At 40.7% G+C, this 20,061-nt stretch overlaps 2 protein-coding genes across 8 annotated transcripts in view; one reads left to right on the forward strand and one right to left on the reverse strand.

Annotated features, from left to right (window-relative positions):
• Window positions 1-853: 853 nt before the first annotated feature.
• NWD2 (NACHT and WD repeat domain containing 2) overlaps window positions 854-20,061 on the forward strand; it is a 51,923-nt gene continuing 32,715 nt past the window's right edge. For 3 of the 4 annotated variants that reach the window (XM_030270895.4, XM_041715695.2, XM_030270897.4), the window contains exon 1: window positions 11,861-12,001. Coding sequence is in view for 1 of the 4 variants with exons in the window: in XM_041715694.2 (XP_041571628.2) it covers window positions 1,018-1,168 (151 nt within the window). In the remaining 3 variants the exon portion in view is untranslated. Of the gene's footprint in view, window positions 1,169-11,860; window positions 12,002-20,061 lie in introns of those variants that run through there. The other variant, XM_041715694.2, reaches the window with a different exon arrangement.
• Window positions 3,089-20,061, reverse strand: part of RELL1 (RELT like 1) — a 127,788-nt gene continuing 110,815 nt past the window's right edge. For all 4 annotated transcript variants that reach the window (XR_012055565.1, XR_012055564.1, XR_012055563.1 and 1 more), the window contains one exon: window positions 3,089-11,237. The gene's annotated coding sequence lies outside the window, so the exon portion shown is untranslated. The remainder of the gene's footprint in view (window positions 11,238-20,061) is intronic.

The following is a 20,061-nucleotide window of genomic DNA, read 5'->3' on the forward strand; positions in this document are numbered from 1 at the left end:
GGCTGCCATGTCCCTGCCTGCCCGCCCCTCCCGGGGAGGTTTCTAAACTCCGCGGCTCGCCCAGAGCCCGCCGCCCGCTGGGGCTGGGGCCGCCGCTCCGCACCGCCCCGCGCCGCCGCCCTCCAGCGGGGACCGGCCCGCCGCCCCCGCCCGCCCCCGCGCTCGGCGGAGCCGCGGCACGACCCCGCCGCCCTCCTGAATATTTCATCGGCGCTGCCCAACGGGATGCCCCGCCACTGACTGCTGCAAAGGGACCGCATCCCGCCGGCGGCGCGTCTCGTTGCTTCCTGTCTCTTTCATTCTTCAAACCGCAGCTTTTCATTTATTCCGATAAATAAATAACTGATTAAAAACAAAGGAAAGAAAAAAGCAGCAAGAGCATATCTCTTTTGTATCTGAGCAGGCAGGACTCCTGTGCAGATTACGGAACACAACACAAGAAGGGCTCTGAACTCTTCCGAGTCCAAAGGATGAGCCGGCAGCAGTTTTCTTATAAAAATCCGATCCCGGGGCTGTGACACACTCGGAGGAGCGAAGGCGCCGTCAGCCTCACCGGAGGCGTCTCCGCTTTGGACGCCGCAAACCCTCGCTGGCGGAGGGGGAAGCAGAGCGACTCGCCGGCCAGCCCGCGCTCCCGGCGCGCAGCCTCCCGCCGCTCTCCGCGGTGGCCGCGGCCGGCCGGGCGGCGCTGGGGGTCCGGCTGCCGCCGTCGCACCGCAGCCCCCGCCGCGCCCGGCACCGCTCCGCCGCAAACTTTTCTGCCCGCGCCCTCCTCGCCGCCGGCCGGCCGCCGCAAGGGAGCGGCGGGGGCGGTCGGCGCATCGTCTCCTCGCTCCCCTCGCGCTCCGGCGCCGGGCGGCGGCCACAGCCCCAGCCGCACCACCGCCGCGGAGGCAGGCGGCGGCCCCGGGCAGCCCGAGCGTCCGTATGGCCGCTGCCCTTCAGCCGGCGGCGAGAGCTGCCGGCGCCGCCGCGGCGCTCCGGGGGCTGCTCTGAGCCGGCGGCTCGCCCTGCGGGATGTGGCCGGCCGGGGCGGGCGGCAGGGTGCCCTGCCCGCGGGACGCGGCGCTGCGGCGGGCGGCGTTCTCCGGCAACCTCTCTGCGCTGCCGTCCCACCTGGTGCCGAGCGGCAGGAGCGTCCGCGTCTTCATCAGCGCCAACCCCGAAGGTAACCGCGGCTGCCGCGCCCGCCCCGCAGCTCCCCCTGCCGCCCGCAGCGCCCGCGCCGCGCCCCGGCCCCGCTCCGCCGCCGCCGCTCCCGGGCACCCCCGCTCCAGCGGCCGGGACCGGCTCCGGGCCCCGCTCCGCCGCTGCTCCCGGGCACCCCCGCTCCAGCGGCCGGGACCGGCTCCGGGCCCCGCTCCGCTGCCGCTCCCGGGCACCCCCGCTCCAGCGGCCGGGACCGGCTCCAGGTCCCGCTCCGCCGCCGCCGCTCCCGGGCACCCCCGCTCCAGCGGCCGGGACCGGCTCCTGCCCCTCTCCGCTGCGGACGGCCGGGGCCCCTCCGTCCGTCCGGGCGCCGTGGGGCGCGGGGCGAGGCGGCAGCGGGGTTGTGGGGCGAGCTTTGCCGGGTGTGGGTGTACGAGCTCGGAGGCACCAGGGTGTGTCTCTCCTTAAGTTTTATGTTTGTAAATGACACCCCTGAAAGACACCGGGGCGCGAGGTATCCTCCCATTTTTGCGCTGTCGGAGCTGCAGGGCACACGGGATCTGGAGACACGGAAACGGGCTGCGGGCTGCCTTCTAGCGAAGGGGAGGCTTTTCAGGGGGATGTTTGGAAAAGCTCTGCAGGGGGGTCTGGTTAATAAGAGTTTCCGGAAGATTCATAGCACAATGAAAGCAGGTCTTAGCCGGCTGAGGCTACAGCTAAGGTGAGCCTTTGATCCCGGCTGTACTCTGCTTCCAAGGAAGCATGCTTTGAAACCTGCAGTTTTAGCTTAATAAAGTCGGGGTCGTATACCCGGTATCTGAATTAATTAGGCATCCTGCTGTTTAAAGCCTATTTTTAAAATTACCCTTTGATTCGAGGAATTTGCATACATTCAGGAGGTGTCATTCCCACTTGTAAGATAGGAGTTGCTGAAGCATATTCCCACTTGAAGCACAGAAATAATAAATTAAGTGTTCACACTTATGACGTTACTTGTCTGTAAAAAAATGAGCCCACTGTATTCACAATTATCTTTCACACCACCACCCACCACCTTCCCTCCAACACTTCTAATTCAACAATACTGTCACCTTTTATGCAAACATCAGAGATCTGAAAATTGTGCCTGAAACAACAAAATGGTTTGAACTTTGAAGTGAAAATTATCTTGGCACAAATACTTACGGGAGTATGAGAAATAGTGCTCACAAGCAAAAAAATACGGGAGGTAGTGTTTGCTGCTTTGAAGAACTCCCACACCTCTAGCACTTCTTACTTGCTTTAAACACAAGGCAATTCTCTGGTCTCATATTCAACATCCCTGTTTGTTTAAACAGATGACCTTCTTTAAGGAGGGCATGAAAATGTTTGCAGTTTTTTGCTGCAATTCAAGCAAAGAGATATAAAAATAGTGATAATTTACCAAAAAAAATCTATTTGGCTCTGAAAGAAAATTACTGAGGATTTTTAGAAAAACTGAAACTCTGAAAGAAAATTACTGTGGATCATTAGAAATGGATTTCTGCCAGCATTGCCTTAACTGGGAAGCTGCTGATGCCTCTGCATTTGATGTGAATGACATTTAGGGTAGCTTGGTATGTTAGCTAGTTATTTGCTAAAATAGAAAGCCCACTAAACTCATTCTGAAAGTTGAGATTTAAAGCCATATATAACCATTTCCAGGATTTTACCCTGGAATTGCAATTTGAAAATATCAGCTTTAAAAAAATCCCAACACTGAATGAAAGCAATTCAAACATTTTAGGATTGTTTACATTATCTTTCTTGTAGCCTCACATGGTCACAATGATTAACACTCCTCATGCCAAGTATTTTATCTGTGACATTGCTCCTGCTTTTAAAAATTACTTTAAAATTTAAAATTTAAATATTTCAGGGTGGCTACAGGTTTTCTTTATGAACATTTAAGGACTCTCAATGACAAGAAACAACCATTACTATTTATTGGTGGTAGCACTGTTGTTGATGTATGAGTTTTGAGAAAGGAAACATAGACAAACAAGAAATTAGCCTATAATGGGGTTTAGACATCATCAAGTAAAGTACTTTGAAATAGAACTGTTGTTGGTAAAACACTTGAAAAAGTTCACTGTGCAAAAATTCTAGATGAAAATGTTGAAGTATTCCTATTCAGTAAACCTTTAACACATTCAACTACAATTTATATTTCCCTTGTTAATTTTCAGCATATCACTACAGTTTATACTCATTTTTCTTGATGCAGAGCATTCCTGAAAAGGGCAGTGAGCCCCCAGACTCATAGAGGTAGACTTGAACTGTGGTGTCAGAGAAGCATATGGATTAATCCTGCTAGCAGTCACAAGAAATATTATCTACCACTGAAAGTATATAAATCTAAAAGAAGTTTTTTTGAATTACATTTATTAAGTGTGTAGGAGAGAACTCTGGTAATCAGTGTTTGGTCTGTTCTTTATAAACTTACTTTTGTATGACTGAAATGAATTATGTTTTTATTAGGCAAGTAGGAAAGTGGTTATTTGAAAAATTTCTTAACTAGAAGTCCCTAAAAAGAACAACTGGAGACTGTGAGCATGGGTAGTAGTAAGATTGCTTCATTTTGCAGCTTTGTTTTCTAGAGGAAATCTTGTAGATAAATAAAACTGTATTCTCCCTAGTAATCAGCAGCATTGTCTTGCTCAAGTTGTTGATATCAATTAATCCATCTTCATATCACTGAAAATGACCAGATCTTTAGAAACTAAAGTTTTTCTATTATTTGAATACAAATAAATCTGTTTTCACATTTCAGTAGATATAAGCAATCAGCAATATTTTGAGTATGCATTTAAATAGGCATTTTGGCTAAGAGAGGTTGAAGATCTTTATTGGTTTTGGTTTTATCAAGATATGTTCATTACTTCAAAGAGAATAAGAAAAGTAAGTCATTTTAGCCTGATTGTAATGAGTGCTTTACTGTTCCATTTAGCAATCTGTGCACTGTTAACAGCAAGTCAGTTAATGACAGTTTCTCTGCCACTCAGTAGTGCTTGTGTAGGTGCCTGCCATTAACATACAGTTAATGTGAAAAACAACAGGTATAAACTCCCATATGATGCCATTACATGAAACTGTGGTATCAGCCCTATATAGGTTCAGAACAGTCCAATGATTCTTGTCACTACTTCAAACAGAAAATCATTTGTGTTGCAAAGTTGGCTGTTTCAAGAAGTTACATGGTGGTGTAAGCAAGTATTATGAGCTCTCATTGAAACTGGTTCCTAAAATGGAGTTAGGAAATCGTCTTGAGAATGAAGTCCAGTGAATTGAAACAAGCAGTCAAAACTCTGAACATTTTAAATCCTATTGGTTCTTCTGAAAGTGGAGAAATTCAGCCCTTTGTTAGTTTGACTTAAAGTCTTGTTATTTTTTCAATTAGTTAAGACATGGATAATTTTTTTACTCTGAGCTCTTGGAGTTTTAGTTGTGAAGATGCCTTAGTAATCAGTAGAAATGAATGCACTGACAAGGGGATATGTATAAAGCCAAATCCTACACACAGGTGGTTCTACTGCAGACAGGATGATAATACCTTTATATAGAACCTGAGCGTGTTCTGGCACGGGTGGTGTTAGCCAGCCTGATCTCAAAGTGTAAACAGGGTTGCACCTAGCACTTCACATGGTAAGGATGATCCCTTTCCCAGCCACTCTTTCAGCTACGTACTGCACTCTCCTTTGAGCAGAACCCTTGCATACTTCCTAAGTTCCAGCACTGGATTGCTGGACAGTTAATAGTTTTTTAGCCATTTTTAGCCTGTTAATATCCTTTGCTGAACAAACAGGTTTGATGAGATCATGAACATACTTTAACAGCCCTGTTTAATTCCTCATGATTTCTGTCTCCAGTAGCCATTTTTTAAAACTATTAAACCAACTACTAGTTTTGACATGATTAACAATCTTAAGTATGAAGTCCTATGCATACATGCAGATATATAAAATTAAGATCTTATTCTATTAGAAGATACCACTGATATTACCACCACTTTAATGATTCCATGTACAAGCACAGTATAAAACCAACCTGTACAGCTGAAACTTCACCAGCTTCCCCATGAATTGCCAGAGTGAGTTTTCCTTGTCTTATGCTATTGACTGACTTTGAGTTTTCTTGATCTACTATTCAGTTTTTCACCTTAGTTCACATCCATTGACATGCATCATCCAGAACATTGTATTAATTTGAAAAACACTCAGTTGTAGTGAAGTATAAGTGTTCAATGCCAAATTTACTTATATTCTCGTGACATGTAAAGCAAAATTGCCACCAGCAGTTAGTTTTGTTAACTAGAGAATTAAATAATGACTGTAGAAACAGGTCTTAACCAGTGTTTTCATTTGGACTGTTGTTGTAGGCTACTTTGCAGGAATTACAGGTGGTTTTATCTATGTTTATGTACATGTGAAAGAAAAAAAAAAAGTCATGGGAATTTGTCGTTTAGAACATGATGGTAGATAAAATAGATGAAGAATTATGATTGCTTTATTTACAAAGTTATTACTATATGTGATGAGAGAAAGGCATAATTTGGCATTCTTAGCATGTTCAAGGCCTGTTATATTATTTTTACTGGAAATACTGTTTTCCTTAAGGAAAATCTAATTGAGGAAATGTTAAAGTAGAAAGGTATTCAAAAGCCAGAATAATGCTTAGTTAATGATGGTCCATTCTGACCGGTCCCAAAATAACATATGGTGTCCCTACTTGGATATGTTACATGAAGATCTTTTTAGAAAGACAATTTTATATAATCTGAGTGGAATTTATTCCTTAGCTAAAGAAAACCACAGATGTTCAAGTGTATGAAATTGCAAAGGAGGTGTTGCGGAGATGTGGAGACAAATAACTCCAGGACTTTTTTTGTGCTAAGTGCTAGTTCTGGTTACCTAATTTTGTACCTATTTATGGTTTTGTGTGACGCACATCACTGTAGTGTTTAAGAGTCAAAAACCAAGCTTGGGGGGGGGGGCAAAAAACGGTGTTCAGTAGTTTTAAAGTATCTCAGAGTTTAGGGGAGAAAAATCATTAAAAGTACCCAGTTTTGGTGTAAACCTTGACTTGAAATATGTCTTATTTCAGGAGGTCCAGAGGTTAGAGATACCAGCAGTTTACTAAGTTGGAAAGCAACCTGCCATTTCCAGTACTTCTGCTCCTATAACTTTCTCTTTTCTCTTGTGCTATGAAACAACTCCATTGTTGGGATGGTTGAACAAAAAGCAAGATCTGACTTTCCTTGAGGCTGTATCACCAAGTCTTATGTAGGCTTTAACTTTTTTTGCAAGGCAGAACGAGCCAGTACAAGATGTTTTTTAGCCAAGTAGATCCTCAAGCCTTTGTTGCTGTTATTCTGTCACACAGATAAAATTGAAAAACTGTAATAATCTGACAATCTGTATGAAAAAAACTGCTCTTCATGTCCTTTATGTGGGTTGTCTGCTTATGTAGCCTGTGGACTTGGCTAAGGATTTCCTCTAAATGTACCAAATATGCAAATGGAAGCACTGCAAACTTTTGTTTAATTTTCCACAAAATTTTCATTCACGTGCCCAAAAGGTAGGATGTGCATTTGGCAACAGTACTATAATCAAGAGATGTTGGGTGGGGGTATTTTAGTAAAAGAGCAAGCTATATAATTTGTTGTTTTTGTGGCTTCTTCTTGCTATTTAGAAATAAGCAAAGTTACCTGAAACTCAGTCATCTTCCTGGTAGCAACACCTGGAGTTATTGGTTTCAAATGGATTGGGTATCTACTTAAAGTTTTTGACCACGTGTCCATTATTTTTAATGTTAAAAATATTAAAATTGTAATTTTATGTATCTATAGTTGTCTGTACACACATATACATAAATTATGTAAAATACTCTAAACTGCATAGGATGGTATAAATGGATGCGTGACACTCAAGTCACACTGTCATAGACTATATTCGAACTTGTTGGTAGTGCTCAGTTCTCTTGTGAGAACTGAGTATGTTCCAAGGGTATCACTCAAGGTTGTATTTCTAGCAACACTGAAGAGTTGCCTAGATTCTGTTGGATGCTGTTGTAAAAGTGAAGGCTTTACATAGGAGTATCACTGCTTTTCATAGCGTTGAAGAAATAATATTAAAACAAAGCAGAATTTACCTACAATTTCTTTTTTTTCTTTCTAACTTGGCAAGTATTGCTTTATTTCTGCAGATGTATTTGCATGCTGGACTGTGCCTCATTCTTAGGGACAATGGCTTTCTTTCAGTGATGAAAAGGAGCTTCTGGACTCTTGACACAATTTCTAAGTACAGTGAGGGACAATGAATCAAGTGTGTAAATTTCATGTGATATTAATTTCTCAAATAATGTATTAGATGATGAACAGCAGTGGTGTTGACTTGTGTCCTTGTTGTGAATTGCTCCCTCAGCAAGGTATGAGACCTTTAAATGAGAGGCAGCACCAAGCAGGCAGTGTCCCAGAGTCTTCCCCAACCTAGAGAGGGAAGCTTCTTTTCTGCCTGCTCAAGGGCAGTGGGATGACCTCTCAGCTGAGCAGCACTCTGCTAGGCAGCAAGCTGGAGAGGATTTCCAGGGCTGTGTTTCAAGGAGGCCACGTGTATTCTGTAGTGGGATTTGTGTAATCACGTAAGAGCACTGTAGTACAAAAGGTACATAACTGCATAACTTGGCATCCTATCTCTAAGCTTATGCAGGAAAATAATTCCTCTTAAGAAACTTGCATACAAGGACTGTGTGGGCATGTGTCCACAGATTTGTGAACACGCAAGAGAAAATCCTACATTAGGCTTTAAGTTTTGTTAGGACAATTTGAAAATATATATCACATAAAGAAAACTTCAAGGAGTTACTAAACTTCTAATTCAAGATATGGGACAGTGCCCAAGTGGTAATCTTTTCATCTAAAACAAATGAAATTTCTTTGAATTTAGTAGCTGAACAAGTATTTTGTGATGCAATATCATTTCAGGCTGCAGTAATACATTAGTAGTATCTACCTACAGTAATTTAAGGTTTTAATATATTGAAGGTGGTAGATATAAATAGAATATCATAAATAGTCATGTGCATGGATTACAAAGAAATCTTTCAGATTTTAATATAGGCAGCACTGTTCAAGAAAACTGCTTTAGCCCCTTCCTGGAATTTGAATTAAAGAAGGATAATAATAGATAGAATTAGAGAACACAATTTAGTAATGATTGTGTCAGTGCTCCTCTAAAATAAAGCCTAACACTACTCACTAATCCAGGGCTTGTATCAGAGAGAAGGTTTTACTTACCAAATCTGTAGTCAAAAGGGGAATAGGGCTAAATCACAGGTAGATGAAAACAAGCAGTGTAGCAGAGTAAATAGTAAGAAGACTCAAATCACTGCAGTGTGCTATGTGCATGGTGGTGTGCTGGGTAAGGAGAACATGTGCCAAATGCAACTTTTGTTAAGCCACCTCACCACCACCATAATTAAATGGCTCCATCTCTCTTTGACCTGGTCTTTAGCTCCCTCTGTCACCACCTGTTATTGCCCTGTGTTGGAGATGGGACACTGGGCTGGGAAGACCTCAGGCCTGAGCAGCTATAGCCATTCTTGTGCAGAATATGCATCTAGAGAAAAAAAGTCACCTTTAGAGACTAGATTTGTCAGAGTGTTCAAAATACACTTCCTGCCAGAAACTAGAAAGACTAGAAAATGTCAGGACTTCCACACTGAACTTAATCCAGAGTCATGCTGTTGTTTGTATCAATGATTGGGACCGATCACATAGATAAACAGGTCAGATTTCAAACTGTCAGAGCCTGTCAAATACTCTTGTTCAGCCTGCTCCTAGCATTTCCTGGGGTGGCAGAGCTGCAGTCTTCAGTATAGTAACACTCCCCTGTGGTATGATTAAACCCTTGAAAATATTTATTAATAGAGCCCATTTCACCCTACTAGCACTTGAATACCTTCACAGTCTCATCTAGGCTTTATGAATCTCCAAACTGAAATAGGTGTTGAGATAGATAGTTATTATAGTATATGCCTGATACATAGCAATGTTATTTGTGACATTTTTATTTAGTCTCTAACTAGTAATGTTTTACAAAACATTAAGATGAAAGGAGAATTGATGACTTACGAGCCTTATCTGGACAGCTTTAGTTTCAGAGTTTAAGTTAAGTTTAAAATATTAGATTAAGATTACTTTTAAATGATTGAGAACCAATGAGTAACCATGTAGGTTAAATACTTTTAGATGAGAGGAGTTATCCCTACTTGCAGAGTTAAGCAAATCAGCTGTTACATACAAGATAAATGAGAAACAAATGCAGTAAGATCAGGCTTAGTGAGTTAGACCAGAGGAACCCAATACTCCTCTCTGACCCTGGCAATTTCAGATGTATGATGAAAGCATAATTAATCACGACAGGGACAAAATTATGAAGGTGATTTCTTTGTGCTTAATAACCTGTGAGGCCCTTTGCTTCCATGAATTTGTCTAGTTGCTGTACTAATTAGTCAATAGTCTTGGTAGTTGTAACAACCTTTCCAAATCTTGAGATGGATTATTACCCAGTAAAATACCCAGTAAAATGCCTAGTCCTGCTAAATTTATTGGGAATTTTTTAATGAACAAGACTGTGCGGATTCATCTAAAGAAGAGATCTCAAAAAACAAATGTAAGAGTATCTGTGGAGAAGGGGTACCTAGAAGCAGATCTCCCTAAGAGAGTAACTTTATCCAAATTTGTCATTGTAATGATCCATTTTTGTATATAGAAAGAGAGGTTAGCTGTGAAGACGTAGATATCCAAGTGTCCTTATTCCTACAGAGTTATTAAAATGGAGCCATAACAAGAAATAAATAAGGAAATGACAGCATTCAACAATCTAAGGGGCATAAGGTATGAAGTCTGATCCAAAGGAGTGTTATGCAGAACTCTAATCTGAGGGTTACAATCAAGAATTTTCCACACATAACTATGCCAACATGACAAATCTAGAGGATCTTGCTTTACTGTCAGAATTAAGCATAAATCTTGTATGACCACTTTATAAGTGGGTTTTTAATTCAGGTGTTAATATTTTTATTTTTCCATACCTATTGCTGTATAATAAATTCCACAAATTCTATAAGAGGAGATCAAAGGAAAAATATTTTCTTCCTTGATAATTACAGGCTAGATTCACAGCCTGTACTGTTCTGGCAAGACAAAGTAGTAAGTTCTGAAGAAAATTTCTGGTTTTCACTCTATAATATTTCTGATAGCTCAGACATCAGTGAGCAGTAAGTGTTGATCTTTTTAGGAGTGCTTGTTAGAAAATACTTGGAAAATTATAGAATCATATTACTATTTGATACTGGTCTTGTTTTATGTATATATGTATGTATGTATTGTATTACATTTAAAAGTGATGAAGAATTATTAAGTTATTTAAGCATTTCTGTTTGTGTGATCCCTAATTTGGTACATCAAAACGCTAGCAAAATTTGGATCATGATTTACTTTGAAATGCAAGTCATTCCTGACAAGGGATTATAAAGAATAAGCCATCTGTGGTGAGCAAAGCTAGTGCCACCAAGTTCAGTGACATGCCACCTAGAGCAGGTATGTGTGGCTGTAACAGGGGTCCAAGGGACCTGAGACAGCTATTTCCTTAGTCATTTTTTGTTTGCAAATCACTGACTACAGGGGCTGCAAGGGACCTCTGGAGGCTTTCAGATCTGTCCTCCTGTCTGAAGCAGGAGCAAATATACCTGTGCTATTCCTGGCAGATCTCGCTCTCATGAGCTGTCTCCAAGCTAGTTAAGAAAATACACAGGAAAGCAAACTTTACAGCATGCTGCAGTGGTACATCTCCAATAGCACTATGATTGTGGTTACAAGCAACATACAAACACAAATAAGCTCATTAGTCAATAAAATTACCAAAAGTTTAAAAATTATTGAAAACTTCCTTGTTTAGAATGAGTTTCAGTAACTTTCAGTAACTGGTGTATGTAATTATTCTCAAATTTCTCAAATCCAGTTTCTTCCTCTTCATCCTTTTACCATGCCGGGAACTCAATCTGAGCATCTGTACAAAAGATAGATAATATCAATCAATAAACTCCTGTAAGGATAACTTTATCTTGGATGTATGTCCTGCAGCGGTCTGCTTGTTTCAGGTAAAGCTTTTTTGGAAATAAGGCATTTATGAAGTGTCTATAATGTTATAGCTCATGTTACAGCTTTTTCTTTGGTGGTTTATTTTTTGAATGGGAGATTCATTTACAGGATTTCTGTTATTTACATGGTAATTTGTTGGTCTGATTTGTTTAATGTTAGTTAATGTGTTAAGAATACTTCTCAAAAGAGAACAGATGTGTAGAAAACAGTTCATCATTTATTCCTCCCTTTTTTTAGAAAATGGAGATTAAAATGCAAATAATCTCTTTACACTCTACCTGTTTTAATTAAAAATGTTCTATTTTACACTTTCTATAATCAGCCATGTATAATATTATATAATTCTATTAAGCAATTCCACTGCTGGTATATTGTTCCAATGTTAATGCCACAGTCAGCTCCTCACAGTCATTATGTAAATTCAAAATAGTTTCAAACAAAATCTCCAGTTATAGATTCAGTTGCCTTTAACCGTGTGTAGGTGTGGTAGATAAAAGATTAATTTGTCTCTATTCGGTGGCCAAGCGACAAATACCTTTGCAGGCACTGAGAAAGAGTGATACTGCCTGGCAGTGCAAGAAATGGAAATAAAGTCAAGTCCACCCTTTCAGCCAGATTCTACACTGCCACTGAGACCATAGCAGGACAGAAGGTCTTTATCCTCCTTTAAAGGTAATTATAACTCACTGGGTATTATAATCAGGAAAATAAGAGTAAAGATTTGGGAAGGATGGTTAAAGTAATTTGAAGGTGCTAATCTGGGAAACATTCTGTAGTTCAGTCACTGATTAATTAAATTGGTATGCCATTTGGAAGTCTTCTTTAAATATTCTTTTCTGTATCATACTTGTATAAGGTATTTGTGAGAAATTAAACTTACTTGCTTCAACTACATCTGCTTCTTGAAGTGACTAGAACATGTATAGTCGTTTTTCAATTTCTAACTCCTCAAGATTGTTAAACTGCAAATTTGCTGTTACCTTTACATATAATCATCAAAATGTGGTTAACAAGCAGAAGGAATTAATAAAACCTAGAGCAAGAAAGCAATAGCTAGGAAAATCAAGGCATCAGAAGAATGATTGGCTGCTAAAAACAGGTACATTTTAGAATTTATTAAAAATGGCCTTTTTGACTGTATTATATAATATTCACTAAAAATAATGCTTAGATGAATCATTAGAATTTGAAGGGTAAGGAGAACAAGGTCTCATAAATCACTCTTCCTTTACGTGTCAATCACTGTTTGCCTCTCAGACATTACATAATCCATCTAAACAAGCCAGCTTTGTAAATTATTTGGCCATATTTAATAAGTTTCAGTGCAGGCCCTACTTGGAATTCTCAGTTTAAAAAATGTTGTACCACAGGGCCTGTAAGTGGGTGTTAATACCTAGGTTGAAATTGTCTGCCACTAAGTAAAGTAGTCCTTTAAAATCAGCGAAGATGCTCTTCTTCAGACAAGCTGTAGTTGAGTATCTGGCATCCCTCCCTCATGTAGTCCCGTTGTCCTGGGCTTAATGCCCTCTTGCAGCTGCTCTCCTTTGCTGGGGTTGTCATTTCATTTATTCATCTTTGATAACAGTTTCTACAACAGCCATGAGCTATTCTGACTGCTCAGTGATACTATTTAATCCTCCCCATTTAGCATCAAGAAAAAAAGTCTGTTGCAAAGAAAACTCCTACTGTATTGATGCAAACTTGCTGCACTGATAGCAAGCAGCAACTCTTATTCTTATGTGGGTGCTTCTGCACACCCAAAAGTGTCAGGTTCGAGACTTTTCCTTCTTCTGACATAAAAGCCTTCACATCTTTCACTTGAAGCCCACACAGTAGGCTACATTTCTCAGTCGTGCTTTTCCAGTTGGCCCAACCAACCAGACCTCACCAGTTTTGTAGTCACCCAAATTGTGGCTGTACCAAACTTAAGGAAGAATGCAAGCTGGATTGGAACTCCATGACTTGTGCACTTAAAGCAGAAAATTTAGATAAAGGAAGGGCAACTTTACTCAGGAGCCAGCAGTGCTTGCAGAGCTCTTCCATTGTTTTGCAGTACTGCCAGATGCAAAGTCACATAGGAGTGTTTATTGGAATTTCTTCAGAATGAGGTATATGTAATGGTCCTGTACCAGGCTGTACTGTGAAATAAGTATGTGCTTTTAAGACTGGCTTTCTTGTGGTTTTTTAGGGCTCTGCTGTGCTTGATGCTTTCTCAAAGCCTACAACACACTACTTCATTCTCTTCCAGCACTTGAACCTGCAGTTAGGATGAAGAATGTCTGTGACATCCTTTTGCTTTATTGCTTGCCACAGCCTCATTACCCTAAGGGCCATTAGTAACACACCCTGATGGTTTTCTTTTTGGTCTAGTGAGGTGAGAAGAAAAGTAGCAAAGCTGTTGCAGTGCACATAACTTAATTGTTGAAAGCATTTTCCAGTGTTGTAAGCCTCTTTTCTGCTTTCTGGGAAATTCCATAATTTTTTGAAGTGTGAGTTGACACCTCTCAATGAATCAATGGGATTTTTGCCCATAACTTTTGTACTGCGCTGGTCCTTATTTCTGTTGTCTGTTAATTCATTTTTCCACAGCTCATTCAGAACTCCTCCTTTGGATTTCACAAGAATATTTTCTTTCACGTTAATTTTGATCACAGTAGCAAATTCTTGTCCTAACAGGCCTTGTTCTTTTCCAGTGCTTATTTTTCATAACCTTTGGTGTTCTGCAGAGATAATTTTCAGACTTAATTTTGATGTTTCTAAATGCGCTGTGTCTTCAGTTTCTCCTGTCACATTATTTAATTGTACCACAATAATGGTTTGCAAATTGTCACGTTTTCAGCAGCTTTTCCTGACTCACTTTATTAAATGAAAGAATTAGAGTTTTTTGAATTCTTCCACTCGTGCAGTTTGCAGAGGTGCAAAAAGCTCTCCCCCTGTAGAGATTGTGCCCGCAGCCTGCGGTGGCGCTGGAGCTCCTGCTGTTGGTGGCGTTTGTGCGCAGAGCGTTCGCATCCCCTGTTTGCCACAGATCACGGTCAGGGCTGGGGATTCCAGGTCAACCTAATTCTTCTTGTTTTATTTAAGAACATCTATGTGTAAGGGTGCTGTGTTCCCAAGGGGTAATGTGAGATTAGTTGATTAGGACACATTGTGAGATAAAATTCTGCTTCAGAGTTTTCATCCATATCATCACCCCTAGAGTTATACAAGAGTATGTACTGTTTATTTACTGGTTGATTTATTTATGGATTGAGAGATTTCATGCAGACTCTCTGGAAGTCACTAAGGTATCAAAAGATTCAGGCTTTCAGTGCATGCCAAATGTAGAACTTCATTTAAAATCTGCTGAGATTAGCAGATCTTTCCACTAACTTCATCGTCTTTTGCATCCAATTCCAAATTTGTTTCATGTAAGCATGCTGCACACAAAATAGAACTGTCAGAAACCAACATTTGTTTCAAAATGGGAAGACAATCATGTGAATAATGAAATTTTGAATCTTGATATTTTGATATAGGAAGCACTTTTTCCCTTCTGTTATATCAGTTTAATACTGATGTTTCCCCTAAATTCTGTATTTTACCACGGGTCGGACCCCTCTGGTTTTACTAGCCAACCATTTTTTGTTTGTTTGTTTGGGTGTTATTGTTAAACCAATAGGTGGCACTGGTTAAGCATATTAGCATTCAAGATGCAGGGTATTTTATAAAATGACACTGTGAAATCTGGCCATTTTAATTTAAAAAACATAATTTTTAAAAATACACATTGCATATGTTCAGTTAATGTATATGTGTTTTTTTTATTTGTCATCTTACTGAATTGACAACATGGAACATATCAGAGAAAACTATGCCTCAGTTCAAATCAGGTATTGTTTGATTTGGGGCTAAAAAAGAAGAGGTAATTGCTGCAACTAGAAGTTTTAGACATTTTGAATCCTACCTAGTTAGGTCTTTTGTTTTGAAAGTGTGTTTGAGTGTTCTGGTATAGATCACAAATTTGTAATCACATCCTGTCATTTCTTCCCGCTTGAGAGACACATTTAAGAATTACTTACCATCTTAATGTTATTTTTCATTATTTCTTCTGACTTTCATGACAAGCAGACATTCCTTTGGGCTGAAATGCTTAGTCCAGTCTTGTATTTTTGTTTTTTTTAAACTGAGAAGGTTGAGTCATGCAGACTTAGTGCACATCTCCTGAGAGAGCTCTGACCGTCAGGTGGAGTGAGGACACGCAGCTGTGTTACATCACAGAAATGTTGCCATGTTTTGCTAATCCGGATTTATGTGGATGGTTAGTTAGTTGTGGGGTTTAGTTGAATTAATGAATGGTCTTCAGTCCAGTTTCTTATTTGCCTTCCAGAGAGCCAGTAGAGACCTAAAGTTTGGCATTGTTTGGGGGAGGGACACTGAGAGAATTGAATCAGACCAATCTGTTCCCATTCCTGATCTACCTAATCTTGGGAAGCTTTGGATGCCTATTCTAATGCTCTCTATTCACAGAAACTCCAAGGGGAAAAAATGACAACAGTGTCTATGGAGTTCATTTTCTAGGAAGGCAAGGATAGTAGGGAGCTCAAATCTTTTTTCCCCTCTCTTACCTGCTACATGATTCAAACTCACTGCTTGCAAAATGCTCTGAGATGAGAAGCACTATAGAAATGAAGATTACTTATTATTATGGTATTATTTTCAGAGACAGGTTTTCCATACTATTTAGGGGCATGTTACCTCCTAGTATTTGAAGTTTGTAGTAGCACTGGTAATACATAATGCTGTTGTGCATTATCAGTGAAAAGGGCAGTTTAAAAGGAAAAATACAGTTGAACAGTCATATGAGTCAAGAACATACTAGCATTAAGAGGCTTGGCAGCCACTTCTTACTTGGCACTGCTGCTAAGTAATTTTTAACCTTAGGTAATTAAAGTGCAGAAATTCTCACTGCAGTTAACAGACAACGGTTATAAAATACCCATATTTTTTTAATATTACAATGAATTTTAAAAAATCCTACAGTAGGAACATCTTCTACCCTTCTATCTAATCTAAATATTTAGAAAACTTAGAGAAAGCAAACAGCTGGGTATCTTAGTGGACATGCATTCAGGACTAGATCAGAAGTTCAGTGCTCATCCAGGGCTTCCATAGTTGCACAAGATACTCCAGCATTATGTGGTAATAAATGTAAGTGTGAATTGGTCAGGAGACTATGGCAGCAGAGCAGTGAGAAAAACATGAGGTGAAAACCTCCAGCAAGTGTCTGTCCTGACCCACAGAAAAGCACAAGATCACCAAGAATGGAGGAGATGATACAGAAATTGTTTCTTCCATGTGAACTGAAAGGAGCTGCTCTTTCTCGGGTGATTGCCTGGAGATGACACCTGTAGACAGCTCTGTGACCCCATATGACATTCGTTTCTGTGGTGCCTTGAACAGCTGCATGAGCAGCTTTTTTCTTTTTATTTTTTTTTCTTTTTTTCTGCCCAGGCTCTTCCAGGTTCAGCTGCCTGCCTCAACTTGTTATGTCAGTCAGCAGTTTTCCTGCTGGCTCTCTCAAGCTGGGTATTGCAGTGTTCCTCTGTCAGTCAGCGTGGCAGGGCAAACACCCTCCCTGCTTGTCCTTTGCTTGAGGACCTTATCTTGCACCATGCATGGGTACTCACAGGTTATTTTTCCATTAACAGATTGTCAACTTGAATGTGCTGCTCCTTTGAATGTGGTCAGTGGGGTTCAGTGTCCCCACATTGGCACCGCCTTTGCAACAGGAGAATGGGGCTGAGCAATCTCCTTGTTCTGCTGCATCAAGCCTTGACTGAGTAGAGTCAATGTGTGACTGCAACCCACATACATGAAAACAGCCATTCACATCACTGCTGAACTCAAACCAGTACAGCACCAGCAAGAAGATAAACTATTTGATCTTAGGACAGAATAACTGGTGCTTGGAAATGGGCAATTTCCATCAGGCCCATGTTAACTCTTTCCCTTCACTTGCATATACATTTTGAAATTTTCATCAACAGCGCTGTGTTCCATGACTTATTTTATCCCAGAGATGAATGTTTGGCACCTGAGTGTAAATACACATCATCAGTTTACTAACACAAGACTGAAAAATGTACTTGTTCTATTAAAATAAAATAAGTGACTTTAAAAGCAGAACAGCTTGTGTTTGAAGGTCAGACTTTGGCATGGGAATAGTTCACGCTGAGAAGCAGCACCTTGGCATACTCTAATGAAAACTGGCAGTGATTTGACTGAGCTACAAGCCTGCAGAAATCACACTGCACACGAACAGTTGTGTTTATCGGACAGGAGAAAGGATGTAGATGGATATGTGACTAATTCAGTTCAGTCCTCAGGATTACCCTGGGGAGCACAAGAGAAGGAGGGTGCGCTGGCATTCTCCGTCAGTTCAAAGTGTAGGGTGGGCAGGACAGTGGGGTTATGGAATGGCTTAGGGGGCAGCCACCTGCAAGAGATGGCTCTTGTATGGCAGATGTGCACTCAGCAAATCACTGCCTTGTGGATTTGGGTTTGTTTAAATACTGGAGAGAAGTTTAGGGTTGGAGGGGGGGTTTTCTCTTACGTTTTTTCAGTTTCATTCCAATGGTTTATTCTGAACTATTATTTGTATTTCCAAGTATCAGAATTAATATTAAGAGGTATAGAAAGCTCATCTCACAACTACCATCTCATTTTCACTGCTAGAAGAATTTAATTTAGCTAATCTGTTCATCTGCAGAAGCAGCCTGGAAGGTGGAATTTGCTTGTGTGACGTTAGGAACTGCCAGCTTCACAGATTTGCTGTCGCTTTAAATCAAGTTTAGATTATATTTAATTAAACTAGCTTATGTACCATCCATACTAATTACCAGAGTTAATCTTAACTATATACACTTCTGTTTCCTTAAAGCTTCAAAGCTGATTTCAAATACAGGAATTCTTAAAATTAGTTAATAGAAGCACCAGACTCAAATTCCAATTAGATAACCACACTCCATTAGATATGGAGGTAGGAATAAAAATACAGAATGGGTATGCCAAGTGTCTTATCCAGAGCACAGTTCTAGTTGAAGGAATGTTTTTTCTATTTCATTTTTAAGATATTACAAAGTAGCACTACTCCTGTAGTGTGTTGTTTCATTTTCTGAACAAGACTCTGCACGTTAAGCTGCAGGGAACAGCCCCATGTTCTAAAACTAGAACCAGCGGGGTTCTGCAGTATAAATCCTGTGGGCATAAACAAAAAGTAGGAGAACATGGTTTTATCTGTTGTAAACCTCAGGCGAAATATTTCCCATTTATCATTTAATTATGTTCATTCTTAAATTCTGCTTTTTTCCAGTACTACTTGTTGTTGTTGTTCCTACAACTTTGCCTATTTTATACCCCTAGTAAGACCATTCTGTTTGTTGTCACATTTAATTAATGGCAAACAATAACTGTAGATTGTTGCTTCCTTAATAACCAAGCTGTAGTCATGATTGATTTTCATTTTAAAATGCAGGAATCATTTTGGTTTATCTCAGTAACTGAGTAATAAGTTGGTTTTCAACAGCGTTTATTCTGCTTGGTCATGAAGATATGATGCTCTGTGTTTTCATAAACTTGCATGCCAAAATTAACCTGTGTTAAGGCAAAAAAATTGAATACATATTCTTCTACCACTGACTGATCTGAGGGTCTCAGTTATTGAGAAGGTAAAAAAAAATGAAGTATATCAAATAAAGCAAACTACACTTTTAGCTTTTATCACAAGGTACAGCTACTTCATTGCTTTGGAGCCAAAATAATATTGCTGTGTTGGCATCGTGCAATCCTCTGACTAATTAGCCTTGTTAGCTGTGTACTACATTCTGCAAGGAAAGGATGACTTAGACACTAAAGTATGACAGAAAATTAATGACTGTGGATCCTAAAGAGGGAGCAATTCATCCATCCCTCTTATGTACTAACACAGGCAGTTCTAAGCTGAGAGTGCTGGTTTTTTCACTCCATTCCTAAATATTTGTAGGATGTGTCTGTATTCAGCCAGATCTGCCAGTGAAGTGAATCTCTTGATCATCACTATCTAATACACTTTGACTCACATCATAGGGGGGTCTTGGTGTGCATGGATTCCTTTTTGATAAAAAACAGGAAGATAATTCCAGGTTCTCACCAAATGCATTCCAAATGTTTGTGAGGGTTGAGCTCAATATAAAGTAAAATGCCTTGAAAAACATATGGCCTGGACATTGGGTCGCTGGCACCAGCTACTTTACAGCTTTGCTTCCACTAGCCCAGACAGGAGCCAAAGTCTTCTCAGGCAGTGTACAGGCAGCCTGGGTAACTAAGCCAATCCTGCAAGTTCCCCTGAGGATCGCTGCAGGTTGCAAGGGTACTCGGGTCAGGTCATGGGCTAACCTCTCTCATGGCATGGTTGTGCTCTCTGGCATGAAGAGCTTGGCTCCATCATCTTTGTAAATGCCTTAGAAGTAACTGTAGGTTGGATGGGCTCCCTCTTACACTCTTCACTGGACTAAACATGCCCAGATCCCTCTGTCCCTCTGTGTAGGCCACGTGCTTTTGGCCTCTGTCTCAGAAGTCTCTCCAGTCTCCTCCCCATCCTCCTGATTAGGGGTGCCCAGAGCTGGGCACAGCATTCCTGGTGCAGCCAGGGAGTGTCAGGGAGAGGAGTGTAATGACTGCCCCAGAGAAACTGAGGCTACAGTCATCCAAAT

The sequence above is a fragment of the Taeniopygia guttata genome, chromosome 4 (genome assembly GCF_048771995.1).
Source record: "Taeniopygia guttata chromosome 4, bTaeGut7.mat, whole genome shotgun sequence".
Taxonomy (NCBI): Eukaryota; Metazoa; Chordata; class Aves; order Passeriformes; family Estrildidae; genus Taeniopygia; species Taeniopygia guttata.